Source organism: Chiloscyllium punctatum, chromosome 42 (assembly GCF_047496795.1).
Source record: "Chiloscyllium punctatum isolate Juve2018m chromosome 42, sChiPun1.3, whole genome shotgun sequence".
Classification (NCBI taxonomy): Eukaryota; Metazoa; Chordata; class Chondrichthyes; order Orectolobiformes; family Hemiscylliidae; genus Chiloscyllium; species Chiloscyllium punctatum.
The window spans coordinates 46376654-46392906 of NC_092780.1; the positions used below are offsets into that span (position 1 = coordinate 46376654).

Genomic DNA, 16253 nt, shown 5'->3' on the forward strand with positions numbered 1-16253 from the left:
TGTGCCTGCTTTGCCATTTAATAAGATCATGGCTAATCTTTTCGTGGCCTCAGTTCCACTTACCCGTCCGCTTAACCCTAACCCTTCATTACTGTTCAAAATATTATCTATCTTAGCTTTAAAAATTTTCAATGAGGTAGTCTCAACCATTTCACTGGGCAGGAAATTCCACAGATTCACAACTCCCTGGGTGAAGAAGTTCCTTCTCAATTCAATCCTAAATCTGATCCCCCTAATTTTGAGGCTCTGCCCTCTTGTCCTAGTTTCACTGGCCAGTGGAAACATCCTCTCTACGTCCATCCTATCTGTTCCCTTCATAATTTCATGTTTCTATAAGATCCCCCCTCATTCTTCAAAATGCCAATGAATATAATTCCAGTCTAACGTATTAATTTCATCTCACAATATCAAAGCCACTACCACCTCCTTCCTTCCATTCCTTTCAAAATGTCACATACAACTGAACATTTAGTTTTTCAATAATTGTAACAATGTCATCCTTCCACCAATACAGAGGTCTTGTACATCATGGATGTCAGACAAACCAAAGTAAATGGGGAATTAATGATGCCGAGGTAACGTTCAGTTAACAGGAGGATTATCTAGTAATTAAAAACTTTGTCGATCTCCTTAAAACATTGAAACAATAATGCTGTATTCATGCATAATCTCTCAACTCACAATGTCTTTGTCTATTTGCAGCAGGACCTGGACAACATTCCAGACCAGTTTGGGCTGGTAAGTGGCTTAATAACATTGGCACCACTAAAGGAATGGTGATTTATTTCCAAGTCAGGATGGTGAGTGGCTTGGACAGGAACTTGCAGGTAATAGTGCTCTATGTATCTGCTGCCTTTAAGATGGTCACAGGTTTGCAAGATGTTGTTGAAGAAGCCTTGGCTCTAGTAATTGTACACACGCTGCAACTAAGTTTTGGTAGGTGGCAGAGGTGTAAGGTGTAGGATCAGGCTGATCAAGCAGCTGGTTTGTTTTGGATGGTATTGAACTACTTGAGTGTTATCGCAGATGAATTCATCCAGGCAAGTGAAGAGTACTCCATCACATTCCTGACTTTATATTTTGGGTCCAGCTCTGTTAAACTGGGAGCGAGCCAAAAAATAAGTATTTCACACGAGAAGCTACCTAATTATAGCTACCTAATGTACGCCTCAGTACTGCTTGGTCCTCCCAGCTGGTCCTCCATCAGATAGGTGTTATGGGAAGAGGAGATGAAGTAGTGACTGAGTGGTTGGGTCATGTCCTGGTAAACTTTGTCATGGTCCGAATTAAACACGTCCCCGTCAGGAGAAAGCAGGTACATCATGAAGCCATCCTGGGTCAAGAGCTGGTTCTGTTTGGCTGAAAATTAGAAACAGATTCAGATTAATATTATGAATAGAACGTGACATTCTTTTAAAAAAGCAAAGAACTGTTGATGATGGAAATCTGAAATGAAGACAGAAAACGCTGGAGACACTCAGCAGTTCTGACACCATCTGTGATAGAGAAAGAGAGTTAATATATCAAGTTCAAGATGACTCTTCTTCAGAACTGAGGAGGGCAAATAGAAAAATGAAGTATTTTATACTGTAGTGAAAGGAGCAAATGGAACAAAGGAAAGCTGAGAGGAATATTAGAGAACACGCGCGTGACAGACAAAACGTTAAGATAGTGATAATGGTGGTAGAAAAGGGAGATAGATCTAGAGTGGGTGTTAATTGTGAGGATTAATGGCAGAATATGGATGCTTTTTCAACAAAATAATGTAATTTGGGCTCTCAAGGATGCATAATGGAGATGAGAAATTAACATTGCCTGTATAAGGGTTCATAGTCATGTAGGTACCAGAATCACAGGAATGTTTAGGAAGACAATGTTAATCAGTTGAAATCTCTATCCCACAAAATACAGAGAAAAGCTTGACTGGAAATAAAAGTAGAACTTGGGCTTGTTGTGTCAAAACGTTTGAGCATTACAAATGACGAAATATAGAATAAAAAGGAGCATAAACCAAAATATACTCAGAGCTTGTCAGAAAGACATGATGACAATCATGGGGAATTTTAATCTACATTTAGAATGGAAAAGTCAGATGGGCAGAGATAACCAAGCTGAGAGTTCACGGTAACATCAGAGTCATTGCTCTCAGATGTCCTGGAACCAGGGATAGGTTATATTACAGACAATAGACAATAGGTGCAGGAGTAGGCCATTCTGCCCTTCGAGCCTGCACCACCATTCAATATGATCATGGCTGATCATCCTTAATCAGTATCCTGTTCCTGCCTTCTCTCCATAACCCTAGATTCCACAATCCTTGAGAGCTCTATCCAACTCTTTCTTAAATGAATCCAGAGACTGGGCCTCCACTGCCCTCTGGGGCATATCATTCCACACAGCCATCACTGTCTGGGTGAAGAAGGTTCTCCTCATCTTGGTATTGGCATTAGGCTTGGTATTGGTTTTTGAGATAGGATTAATTAATGATCTCTTAGTGAAAACTAGATAGCAGTGACCACAATAGGATTTACTTTACATTTAAGGAGAGAGGACTGGGTGTTAGACTATTTAAAAAAATTAAGGTAAATTATGAGGACATGAAAACAGAGCTGGCCAAAGTGAGCTGGTAAAACAGATTGAAGGGTAAATCAATACGCTTGCAGTGGCAAACATTTAAGGAGATATTTTCAGACAGACAGAACAGATACATTCCGAAGAGTAAGAAAAATTGTAAGGAATGGTCCCATCATTAAGTGGTTAACTAAAACTGTTAAAGATAATATCGACCTGAAAGAAAATTGTGCAAAGACAGGTGTTAGGTCAGAAAATTGGAAAAGAAAAACCAATAAAGAATGACCAAAAAAAAGGAAAAAAATGAGGAACTGGTAAATGTACTGTACTTATTGTATTTCCAGATACACTTGACAAAATGCTTTATTGCTCCTTGTGAAGTGGGTAGAAGATTAGCTGGTTAACAATGTTAAAAGTTGGAATAAATAATATAACACATGAAGTGCTATTATATCTGTGTTGGAATCTTGGACTTTTTACAATTTATATGAATGATTTGGATGAAGGGATTAAAGGTAGAATTGGTAAATTTGCTAATTACTCACAGCTGGTAGAAAAATAAATTATTATGTAGACAAAAGTAGATTACTGTAAAAACTGTATCATTTTATTTTCTGTATTTCTGACTGTTTAAGCAATGAGGGAAAGCTGTTTTGAATGGCCTGGCACCTAGAGGAATGTAAGTAGTGTGCAATTTGGCCAGCAACAAGTAGCTGTCTGGTTTTGCAGTTTCAACTTGGATGGTAAGTATGATCATCCTGACAACACTCTGATTGATTCCAAGGCAGCTGAACTGCTTGTGGGTGTGAATGATACTGTGAGCAGTCTTTGGATACCTAGAAGTGGGGTACTGTCTTCAGCTCTGCATTGAAATACCTGAAGACTCAAGAAAACATTTTCTCCGATCAGTTGCTGAGAGGTGTTACTGTTAACTAGTAACTAACATACTTTGCAATTACTGTACCTGATGCTAGGAAGTGAAGAAACCTGATGAATCAAGGATCAAGGATAACCCCAAGGCCTTTTATGCGTATGTGAGAAACATGAGAATGAGGAGAACGAGGGTAGGTCCGATCAAGGACAGTAGTGGGAGACTGTGAATTGAGTCGGAAGAGATAGGAGAGGTCTTGAATGAGTACTTTTCTTCAGTATTTACAAATGAGAGGGACCGTATTGTTGAAGAGGAGAGTATGAAACTGACTGGTAAGCTAGAAGAGATACTTGTTAGGAAGGAAGAGGTGTTGGGCATTTTGAAAAACTTGAGGATAGACAAGTCCCCCCGGACCTGACGGGATATATCCTAGGATTATGTGGGAAGCAAGAGAGGAAATTGCAGAACCGCTGGCAATGATCTTTCTGTCTTCACTGTCAATGGGGATGGTGCCAGGGGACTGGAGAGTGACGAATGTTGTGCCCCTGTTCAAAAAAAGGGAATAGGGATAACTCCGGGAATTACAGGCCAGTTAGTCTTACTTCGGTGGTAGGCAAAGTAATGGAAAGGGTATTGAGGGATAGGATTTATGAGTATCTGAAAGACACTGCTTGATTAGGGACAGCCATTGAGGTGACCAAGCATGTGGATGAGGGTAGAGCAGTGGATGTAGTGTACATGGATTTTAGTAAGGCATTTGATAAGGTTCCCCATGGTAGGCTTATGCGGAAAGTCAGGAGGCATGGGATAGTGGGAAGTTTGGCCAGTTGGATAGAGAACTGGCTAACCGGTCGAAGTCAGAGAGTGGTGGTAGATGGTAAATATTCAGCCTGGAGCCCAGTTACAAGTGGAGTTCCACAGGGATCAGTTCTGGGTCCTCTGCTGTTTGTAATTTTTATTAATGACTTGGAAGAGGGAGTCGAAGGGTGGGTCAGTAAATTTGCAGATGATACGAAGATTGGTGGAGTTGTGGATAGTGAGGAGGGCTGTTGTCAGCTGCAAAGGGACTTAGATATGATGCAGAGCTGGGCTGAGAAGTGGCAGATGGAGTTCAACCCTGTCAAGTGTGAGGTTGTCCATTTTGGAAGGACAGATAAGAATGCTGAATACAGGGTTAACGGTAGGGTTCTTAGTAAGGTGGAGGAGCAGAGGGATCTTGGGGTCTATGTTCATAGATCTTTGAAAGTTGCCACTCAGGTGGATAGAGCTTGTAAGAAGGCCTATGGTGTATTAGCGTTCATTAGCAGTGGGATTGAATTCAAGGGTCGTGAGGTGATGTTGCAGCTGTATAGGACCTTGGTAAGGCCACATTTGGAGTACTGTGTGCAGTTCTGGTCACCTCACTTTAGGAAAGATGTGGAAGCTTTGGAGAGGGTGCAGAGGAGATTTACCAGGATGTTGCCTGGAATGGAGAATAGGTCGTACGAGGATAGGTTGAGAGTGCAAGGCCTTTTCTCATTGGAACGGCGAAGGATGAGGGGTGACTTGATAGAGGTTTATAAGATGATCAGGGGAATAGATAGAGTAGACAGTCACAGACTTTTCCCCAGGTACAACAGAGTGTTACAAAGGGACATAAATTTAAGGTGAAGGGTGGAAGGTATAGGAGGGTGTCAGGGGTAGGTTATTTACCCAGAGAGTGGTGGGGGTATGGAATGCACTGCCTGTGGGAGTGGCAGAGTCAGAATCATTGGTGACCTTTAAGCGGCAATTGGATAGGTACATGGATAGGTACTTAAGCTAGGACAAATGTTTGGTACAACATCATGGGCCGAAGGGCCTGTTCTGTGCTGTATTGTTCTACGTTCTATGAAGAGATGGACTAACATAAAGTCTGACAAGCAAAAAGATCATCTCAGTGAACCCTGTGGACTGATACTATTGAATTGTCGTTACTATTATTTCCCCTCCATTATTTAACAAATGTTTTTTGTTTGTCTTTGTGTGTGTAAAGTTTTAAAAGAGGATTATAATTTTAACTAGTGAAACAATTTTTGATTGTTCATAATTGTTTACTTGTGATTATAATTTACTTATTTGTAATAACCATTAGTTCTACGTACAGGAACCGAAGCAGTGTTTTCTGTTAATGTGGTTTTAGATTACGTACAGTGTGGAAATAGGCCCTTCAGCCCAACAAGTTCACACTGACCCTCTGAAGAGCAACACACCCAGACCCATTCCCCTACACCTAACACTACAGGCAATGTAGCATGGCCAATTCACCTGGCCTGTGGGAGAAACCAGAGTAAACCCACATAGACACGGGGAGAATGTGCACAGACAGTTGCCTGAGGCAGTAATTGAACCCAGGTCTCTGGCACTGTGAGGTAACAGTGCTAACCACTGTGCCACCGTGCCACCCAATAAGCACGTCTTTGATAAACATTTGTGAGAACCCTGGGAGGAGTGGGACTTGAGAATCAGCACACCTTCCCAGCTGGATTGTAACCAATCTCTACCTTTTTGTAGTGTCAAGTGAGCAGACAAAGATCTGGCAACTGGAGTACAATGTGGGAAAATGTAAAATTGTCTGTTTTGGCAGGAGGCACAAAATGCATATTATCGATAAAGTGAGAGATTGCAGAACTCAGAATTAGGAAATCTAATGGAATGTTATTATTCATTGTAAGGAGAATTAAATACAAGAGCAGGGAGGTTATGCTTTAGTTATACAGAGCACAGGGGTGAGATTACATTGTCACCTTACTTAAAGGAGGATGTAAATATGGGTGGCACAGTGCTCAGTGGTTAGCACTGCTGCCTCACATGTCAGGGACCCAGGTTCGATTCTATTCTTGGGTGACTGTGTGGAGTTTGCACATTCGCCCCGTGTCTGCATGGGTTTCCTCTGGGTGCTCTGGCTTCCTCCCACAGTCCAGGGATATGCAGATTAGGTGAATGGCCATAGTAAATATTGGATAACCAGAATAACGTATGAGTCTAGGTTTGAGTGGGATGCCCTGCAGAGGATCAGTGTAGCCTCGCGAGGTCAAAACAACCTGGGATTCAATGTTGAAAGCAGTTCACAAAAGGACTTATTCAGGAATAAGTTTACAAGGAAAGGCTAGGCTTGTAACCACTCAGGTTTAGAAAAGTTAAGAAGTGATTTTATAAAAAAACTTTTAAATGATCCAGGGGTCTCGATATGGTAATGTGAAAATGATATTTATATTTATAACCAGGGGGGTCCTGAATATTGTCAAGGCATACATGGATAGATTCTTGTCATGTGACTGGGTGAAAGACTGTTAGGGTCGGCAACATTGCAGTTTGAAGGTTAAAATCAGATCACCGTGATCATGTTGAATGGACAAATGCTGCCCTAGCTCAAGTGTCTGTATGTGTCACTCACTGCAACACTCGGAGGTACCCCACACCCGTCTGAAATACCCTACACCCCTCACTGTAACACGCTGATACACCCCACACCCCTCACTGTAACACGCTGATACACCCCACACCCCTCACTGTAACACTCTGATATACCCCACACCCTTCACTGTAAAATGCTGATATACCCCAAACCCTTCACTGTAACACTCTGATATACCCCACACCCTTCACTGTAACACTCTGATACACCCCACACCCCTCACTGCAACACTCTGATACACCCCACACCTCTCACTGTAACACTGTGATATATCCCACACCCCTCACTGTAACACACTGATACACCCACAATCAGCACTATAACACTCTGATATAACCCACACCTCTCACTGTAACACTCTAATATACCCCACACTCTGCAGTGTAAGTGTAACACACTGATATACCCCACACCCCTCACTGTAACACTCTGACATACCCCACACCCCTCACTGTAACACTCTGACATACCCCACACCCCTCACTGTAACACATTGATGTACCCAACACCTCTCACTGTAACACTCTAATATACCCCACACCCTACACTGTAACACTCTGATATACCCCACATTCCTCACTGTAACAATCTGATATATCCAACACCACTCACTGTAACACACTGATACACCCCACACTGTAACACACTTGAATATACTCCACATCCCTCACTGTAACACTCTGATATACTCCATACCCCTCACTGTAACACTGATGTACCCCACACCCCTCACTGTAACACACTGATGTACCCCACACATCTCACTGTAACACTCTGATATATCCCACACCTCTCACTGTAACACTTGATATACCCCACATTCCTCACTGTAACATTCTGATGTACCCCACACCCCTCATTGTAACAGTGATGTACCCCACACCCCTCAATGTAACACACTGATGTAACCCACACCCCTCACTGTAACACTCTGTTATACCTCAAACCCCTCACTGTAACACTCTGATATACTCCGCACCCCTCACTGTAACACACTGATGTAACCCACACCCCTTGGTTTGACACTCTGATGTACCCCACACTCATCACTGTGATATATCCTGTACCCTTGCCTGTTAAACTGATAAATCCTCCTGCCTTGCTGTAACATTCCAACATATTCCACACTCTTTACTGTAACACACTGATCTACCCTGCACCCCTCGCTGTAATTCTGACATATCTTATTCCGTTGGCTGTAACATTCTCTTATACCCCACTCCCCTCATTCTGACAAATCCTTGTGTTATATCCCACATTCCCTCAATTGTAACAGTGAGATAATTCATGCTCTCAAGGTGGAACTGTCTGATGTACCAAATATACTCACTATAGTTCCCTACATTACACTCCAACTCTCACTGTAACTCTCTGATACACTCCAGCCCCCTCCCTCTAACATTCTCTGATATACCGAAGCTAAAGGAACTGGGCGGTACTGTGGAGTTCAGGCACTGTTGGGCTGTGGCAGTCCATTTATATTCTGGCAATAATCGTTCAATGTTTCTAAAAATATAAATATAATGTAATTGCTAACAGAATGCCAAGTTGTACACCCTTCCAACAAAGCTGAACAAAGCTTTGGTCACACCCTGCAAACACGTCATTTAAACATTTTTATTTTAACATGCCCACACTGTGTTTAGCTCCCCCCTTTTGGAACATGGCTGTCTTGCCAAACTGAATTTCTGATTTGAAATGAGCAGATTGATGGTTTCACCGAAACCTTATTTTATTTGTTCGAAATGAGATTTTGAGGGCAGTACACGTTTATAAGAAGCTTGGTGCTCTCCCACCATTCAGGACCTTTCCAAATTACAGAAAGTTGTTCATTACTCTGTTTCGTGATCCCTGCCAAACAATCTGTGAGGCGGATTAGAGAAGGTGAGTTAAGGTCATGTCACCTGTGGCTCACTGAACTGCACTCAGAGGCTCATGTTTCCAAACCCCGGTCCTGAGGACTTGAGCAGATAATCCACCTAACAAAAGCACACAACCTGCCTCACTTTCGGAAAGGAAACCTGTCACCTTTTCCTGGAATGGCCGACATATGGCTCCACACACATCAGTGTGGCTGACTCTGAACTGCCCTCTGACTTGGCTGAGTGAAGTACAATAGGGGACGGGTAACAAATGCCCTCATCCCATGAAATAAAACAAAACGTTGTTTGGAAAGAATAGGGTGGCAGCGACCACAGTGCCAAGAGCTGCAAAGTGGGTGCTGCAGGTTGGCCCTCCTGGGCATCCCCTTGGATCCTGGGTCCTGGTAAGCCAGGGGCCTCCTGGGCTGGGCTTTCTCTTTTACCCGACAGGGAACGGGATGACATGGGGGTTTTCAAAATGGATCAGATAGAAAAGTGAGAAGAAAGTCAGGGGGAGGGCAAGGGGAACGGAGCTCTCAATGGCAGGGCCACCCTCCAATGATCACAGCCATTTCCTTCCAGCTGCTTTAAGCCTGTTTCATTAACACCACGGCTCCCATTACACACCTCCTACCACCTCCAACTCGTAGCAAGCTCCAATGAGCCTTCATTATTTATTTACAGGTGATGGGCATGCTGCCATTTTCCATTCCTTTCCCTCTCTGTATTATGTGGCTGAGCATGGGACTGGCTGAGTAGGTGATGGGCTCTCTATTTCATTCACATCCCCAACTAGTGTGTCATATCCAGCCTGTTAACTAACTAGTCAAAGTGGATCATATCCAGCCCATTGACTAACTAGTCAGGGTGGGTCATATCCAGCTCGTTAACTAACTAGTCAGAGTGGGAAATATCCAGCCCATTAAGTAACTGGTCAGGGTAGATTGTATCCAGCCCGTTAACTAACTAATCAGGGCGGGTCTTATCCAGCTTGTTAGCTATCTAATCAGGGCGGGTAATATCAACCTCTTAACCAACTAGTCAGGGCGGTTCATATCCATCCCGTTAACTAACTCTTCAGGGCGGGTATTATCCAGCTCGTAACTATCTAGTCAGTGCGAGTAATATCAACCCGTTAACTAACTAGTCAGGGTAGGTCATATCCAGCCCTTTATCCAACTAGCCAAGGTGGGCAATATCCAACCAGTTAATTAACTAGTCACGGTGGGTCATACCCAGCCGGTTAACTAAATGGTCAGGGTGAATCATATCCAGCCCGTTAACTAACTAGTCAGGGCAGGTCCTATCCAGCCCATTGACTCAGTTTCTCTCCCCATACGTGCTGCCTGGAAATCTGCCAATAGTGAATTCGGGAGACAGGCTGCATTGGCATCAAAACATTGGTTTCTCTCTCCACAGCTGCCAGGACCTGCTGAGTTTCTCCAGAATTCTTTGGGTTTGTTTCAAATTTCCAGCATTCTGCTCTTACTTAATATATTACTCTCTGCTTCTTCGTCTGTAAGAGCAGTGTATTTCACTTCGTTTCACTAGACTCTCTGCAAAGATGTTTCTTTGTAAGATTTACTTGATAGCTTATTGACTATTTTATAGTGATCTGATTTACTCCCTCCAATATGTCCCCTCTTTGGTAGACCAGCAGGAAGTTGGAAGAACACAGCAAGCCAGGCAGCATCAGGAGGTGGAGACCAGGTAAGGATGGCAGTTTCTAGCCATAAACAACATTACCGAACCAGGTGGATTTTTCTAACAATTGACAATGGTTTCATATTCATTACTAGACTCTTAATTCCAGATTTTTAAACTGAATTTAAATTCCACCATTTGCCATGGCTGGATTCAAACCCAGATCCCCACAACATTTCCTGGGTTTCTGGATTAATAGTCAAATCATAATCCCCGAAATCACCTTGATCATTAAAGCAGCTTCCGGATGCGTGATTTGCCAATTCCCTTTCGATTTTACCCCTCCCTCGTCTCCGCACTTACTTTTTGTGACTGTTGCACTGTCCCTGATGGGCAGTGATTGTAATTAATTAGTTTTTTAAAAAAAATCAAATGGGTGATTTGGAATAGGGCAATGACTGAGCTGTCTGCTTTATGCCAGCACCAAATGCAGTTCTATTGAGTCATGAAACAGAAGGTGGACTCACACGAAGTTAACCTGCATGGGAATCGAAGTGAATGGGGACACTCTTTGTGTGGGAGGTCAATACCAATTTCCTGACAATGAGATGAACCAATGGGCAGCAGATTGAGGACAAATTACATTTTCTGGCAGCAGGTATTCAGAGGAGCAGTCAGGTTGGACTCCAAATGTTAACTGTTTCTCTCTCCACAGATGCTGCCTGATCCTGTTGAGTTTCTCCAATACTTTCTATTTTTGGTTTTAAGTGTTGGAAATTTCTTTTTAATACATTAATTCACAGTAAAAGATATACTAAGATATACAATAACAGAGAGACAGACAGACAGACAGAGGGACATGTAAGTAGTGAGGCAGAGTCAGCAAAAGGATGATTAGGATGTCATTCAAACATAACTCTGCTAGATTACTTTGTGCATTGGGAATGAAGTATGCAAAAAACTAGAAACATGCCCTACAGTTTCACGACTGGTTTGAGATAGTATGCAGCAGGTGAGATGGTCTATATGTTGGATATAGATTAGAAACAAGCTGTAGTTACTGTGTGGAATAGTTTATTGAATCAGGGGAGGAGGTTTTGATAAATAAAGCCAGGTGGCAACTGTGAAAGGAGCCTGACTGAAGAGGCTGCCTTCCCAAGGCTCCTGGAGAACAGAGGGTGGAAGTTGGAATACTTACACATTGAGGGTCAGGCATGGGCGTGTGGAGGTCAAAGATTGAACAGGGGAAGGTCAGCTGCACACAACTGAGAGTCAAGGGTAACAAACAGCAGGAGGGCAAGTCAAAGCTGTTAGAGGGAAGGTCAAGGATGGCCAATAGTCATGTTCAGGCTAATGGGAGTAGTTCCAGTTTGTGACAGTGGGAATACAGGAGGATAATGAAATAAGGAAGACCAAAAGAAACAGGAGCAGGAATAGGCCACTCGGCCCCTTGATCCTGCTCCATCATTGATTAGGATCCTGGCTGATGATACACTCCTCACTTTCACTGTCCTTGCCCTTTCGCCATAACCCTTGTTTCTCCTACTGATCAAGAATCTATCTCAGCCTTAAATATGCACAAGGAGTCAGTCCCCACAATGCTCCTCATCATTGACACCCATTTATTCTGAGACTACACTCTCTGGTCCTAGGCTCTCTCAGCATTTACCCTGTCAAGCCTTCTAACAATCCGGTATGTTTGAATGAGATCACCACTCATCCTTCTCAATTCCAATGTCTGGAGTCCCAACCAGTTTAACTTTTGCTTATAAGACAGTCCCTCCAGACCAAGAAGCATCCCAGTGAACCATCCATGAGCTGCCTCCAATTAAATCATAATCTTCCCTTAAATAAGGGGACCAACGCTGCAGACAGTACTCCAGATGTAGTCTCACCAGCACTTTGTACAGAAGCTTGGTTAAGGATGAGGAGGGTGGATAGATATAGAGGTCAAAGCTGACTCAGGAATCATACAGGGCTATGGCTTCCAGTTTTGAAGTGAGTGAGTGTCCACGGACGTGACTGGGTCCGCATGAAGAGTTCTTTGGAGTTAACCTCAAGGATGGAGTTAGGAGAAAGTGAAGACTACAGATGCTGGAGATCAGAGTTGAGAGTTGGCACTGGAAAAGCACAGTCGGTCAGGCAGCATCCGAGGAGCAGGAGAGTTGTCCTCCATCAAGGACAGAGTTGTCCACCCTCAGCAGATGAAGACCAGAGTGTGGCTGAGACAAAGTGTAGGGTCTCTGAAACCAAAAGAGAAAATGCTCGAAAATCTCAGCAGGTCTGGCAGCATCTGTAAGGAGAGAAAAGAACTGACGTTTCAAGTCTAACTGACCTTTTGTCAAAGCTAAAAAAAGGGAGAAATAGGGAGGTATTTATACTAGGCTGAGAGAAGGGGAGTCATGGCTCCAGAAGCAAAGGTAGCAATAAAGAGGTGATAATGACAGTGCATAGAGAGATGATAGGGAGATTAGGAACTGTGAATGACCAAGGCTAAAGCCAGTGCAATGTGACAAATGTGTGGGGGATGGGTGAAGCAGAGGCAAAGTGGAAAACAGGGGAGAAGAGTAGCAAAGGGGGAAGAGGAGAGGAAAAAGGTGATGAGAGAGTGGGGAGTGAGAAAAAGAGGGACTATCAAGAAAGAAGAGGTACAGAACAGTGAAAAAAAATTTAAAAAGAAGATAAATAAAATAAATGAAATAAAATTATCTGAAGTTGTTGAATTCAATGTTGAGACCGGCAGGCTGTAACGTGCCTAATCGGAAGATGAGATGCTGCTACTCCAGTTTGCGTTGAGCTTCACTGGAACATTGCAGCAGGTCAAGGACAGACATGTGGGCATGGGAGCAGGATTGTGTGTTGAAGTGGCAAGCCACAGGAAGGTCAGAGACCTGACTGCGTATAGACCGAAGGTGCAGGGTCTCTCACTGGTCAGGTCTGAAAAGTTATGTTGACTAGATTTTTGCCTGACCTTTGGTCACCACATGAAGCTACAAAGGGTCAGGAGTAGCTAGTGCTTTTTGTCACAGCTGGAGAAGAGCCAGGAGATGTTGACCCAGGACCAGGCACAACAATAGCCTGATCACCAAGGGGCAGTGGTAGAGGGTCAGGCCACTCAAGGTGCTGCCAGAGGCCAATCAGACATCCAGCATTACCATGTGATTGCTATGTGATGTCAGTGGTATCTTTTATTTACCAGGGAGACAATGTTGGGAGCAGCTGAGGGTGTCACTGTTGGTATATCTAACCAGATGGTTGCTGTCTGGTTACAATCAGTTTGCTGCTCCCACTCTGAAAGGGATTGTTGGAGTCTTCCTGTGCTGCCACTGGGACCTGAGACATGCCAGAAAGGTTCTGCTGGAGTAACAGAGAGCTGCAGAACTGATGGCCATTCAGATACTGCACTCTACTGTCACCCAAGACAAGTATCCAACTGGACGACACTTTCACTGATCATCACAAAATTTCTGCATCTCTTGTTTCAAAATCCAGCAACTTCCTCACAACTGCCCACAGCTCCTCAGCTTCTCTTGCTGTAAATGTGTAACTGTGAATGTTTCCCTCTGTACTGTTCCCGTGCCTGACAGAACTCAAACTTGGAATTCCCGAACAATGAGGTTGGAATCTGATCAGGCTCTTTTACTGTAGGGGCCACATTTGGGTCATTCCCATGCTGCCTTCCACCGTGTTACCGCTCCACAAAATAAATCACGTGTTGAGAAACACCTTTAATACTGGATCATTTTCTCCTCGACAGAAGCATCTCCTAATAACATTTTTCATTTTCTATTTCACAATTCCAAGATGAAAAAAGTTGTTTAGTTGCAGTATGGAAAGGAGAATTACAGCACCTGAAACCTAACTGCACTAAAACTTTGATGTGTACAGAGGGTCTGTTCTTCAGATTCGAGGGATGACACTGCCTTTATACATGTTTCCCACAAGTGTTCCAGATTTGCCTTATTGACAACACATCCCATTTATACTCTCCCCACCAACGACTCTCAATGATAGCAGTGAGGGACTGCAATGACTCAACAAGACTCCTTTGACAGAACCTTCAAAACCTGTGGCCACTTCCATCTAGAGGGACAACAGTAGCTCAGTAAATGGGAACACTACTGCTGGGAAATTCCCTTCCAAATCACTCACCATCCTGACTTGGAAACGTATCAGCATTCCTTCAGAGTTGCTGGTCAGAGTTCTGGAGCATTGTGGGTCAACAGCACATGGACTGCAGGAATTTTAAGAAGGCAGTTCACCACCACCGTCTGCTGACCCAGCCAGAAACATCTGCATGATGCAAGTGAATGAATAAAAAAAAAGTACTTGAACGTATCTACTTCCAGTCCACTGTGGCCAAATCATATCTGATGTTATGAAAATCAACTAGGAGAAAATGAGGACTGCAGATGCTGGAGATCAGAGCTGAAAATGTGTTGCTGGAAAAGCGCACATACCCCTACACTCTTGGATTAACGAGTTCAACATGCGGCGAGACATCGAACAATTCTTCCACCGCCTTCACCTCCGCGCCTACTTCTTCAACTAGGATTCTCGCCCACCCTCTGACGACCTCTTCTCCCGCCTCCAACACACCCGGACACCCCGTGCTGGCCTCTTACCTGCCCTTGATCTCTTCATAGCCATTGCCGCTGCAACATTAACCGCCTCAACTTCTCCACCCCTCTCACCCACTCCAACCTCTCACCCTCAGGACGTGTAGCCCTCCACTCCCTCCGTTCCAACCCCAACCTTACTATCAAACCAGCAGACAAAGGAGGCGCGGTGGTAGTTTGGCGCACTGACCTTTACACCGCTGAGGCTAAACGCCAGCTCGCGGACACCTCCTCCTACTGCTCCCTTGACCATGACCCCATCTCCCACCACCAAACCATCATCTCCCAGACCATCCATAACCTCATCACCTCAGGGGATCTCCCATCCACCTCCTCCAACCTCATAATCCCACAACCCCGCACCGCCCGTTTCTACCTCCTGCCCAAAATCCACAAACCTGACTGCCCCGGCTGACCCATTGTCTCAGCCTGCTCCTGCCCCACCGAACTCATCTCTGCATACCTCGACACGGTCCTGACCCCTTAGTCCAAGAACTCCCCACCTACATTCGGGACACCACCCACACCCTTTTCTGAACTGCTTCCAATGAAATAATATATTTATTTAAAAAAGGGGACCAAAACTTCTCACATTACTCTAGATGTGGTCTCCCCATCACCTTATGCAGTTGCAGTAAGACTTCCCTACTCTAATACTCCAACCCCCATCATCCCATCAGCCTTCCTGATCCCCTGCTGCCCCTGTACTCTAGCTTTCTGTGTTTCATACACACGTTCCTCCCAAATCCCTTTGTGTTGCAGCTTTCTGCAGTATTTTTCCATTAAATAATATTCTGTTCTTTTGTTCTCTCTTCCAGAATGAACTACTTCATATTTTCCAACATTATACTCCACTTGCCAACTTTATGTTCCCACTTAATTATCCTAGCAATATCTCTGTAAACTGTTTGTACCCCTCTCATAATCTACCTTCCCACCTACTTTTGGGTCATCTGCAAACTTGGCTGCAGTACATTTGTTTCCTTTCTCCAAGTCATTAATATATATTGGAAACAGTTGTGGTCCCCGCACTGCTCCCTGTCGTTACAGGTTGATAACTTGAAAAACAACCGGCTAATCCCCACTTGCTGTTTCCTGAGCAATGAGCCAATTCTCTATCCATGCCAATATACTACCTCCAACACACCTGTGGGCTCTTGACTATGACTTAATCTTTTGTGAGGTACCTTATTCAACACCTTATCATAGTCCAAATACAACACATCTACTGGTTCCCCTCTATCCACTCT

At 43.9% G+C, this 16253-nt stretch overlaps 1 protein-coding gene across 1 annotated transcript in view; it reads right to left on the minus strand.

Annotated features, from left to right (window-relative positions):
- LOC140465932 (1-phosphatidylinositol 4,5-bisphosphate phosphodiesterase delta-3-like) overlaps window positions 1-16253 on the minus strand; it is a 155850-nt gene that overhangs the window by 47433 nt on the left and 92164 nt on the right. Inside the window, exon 6 of the mRNA XM_072561913.1 lies at window positions 1158-1359. Coding sequence (XP_072418014.1) covers window positions 1158-1359 — 202 coding nt within the window. The remainder of the gene's footprint in view (window positions 1-1157; window positions 1360-16253) is intronic.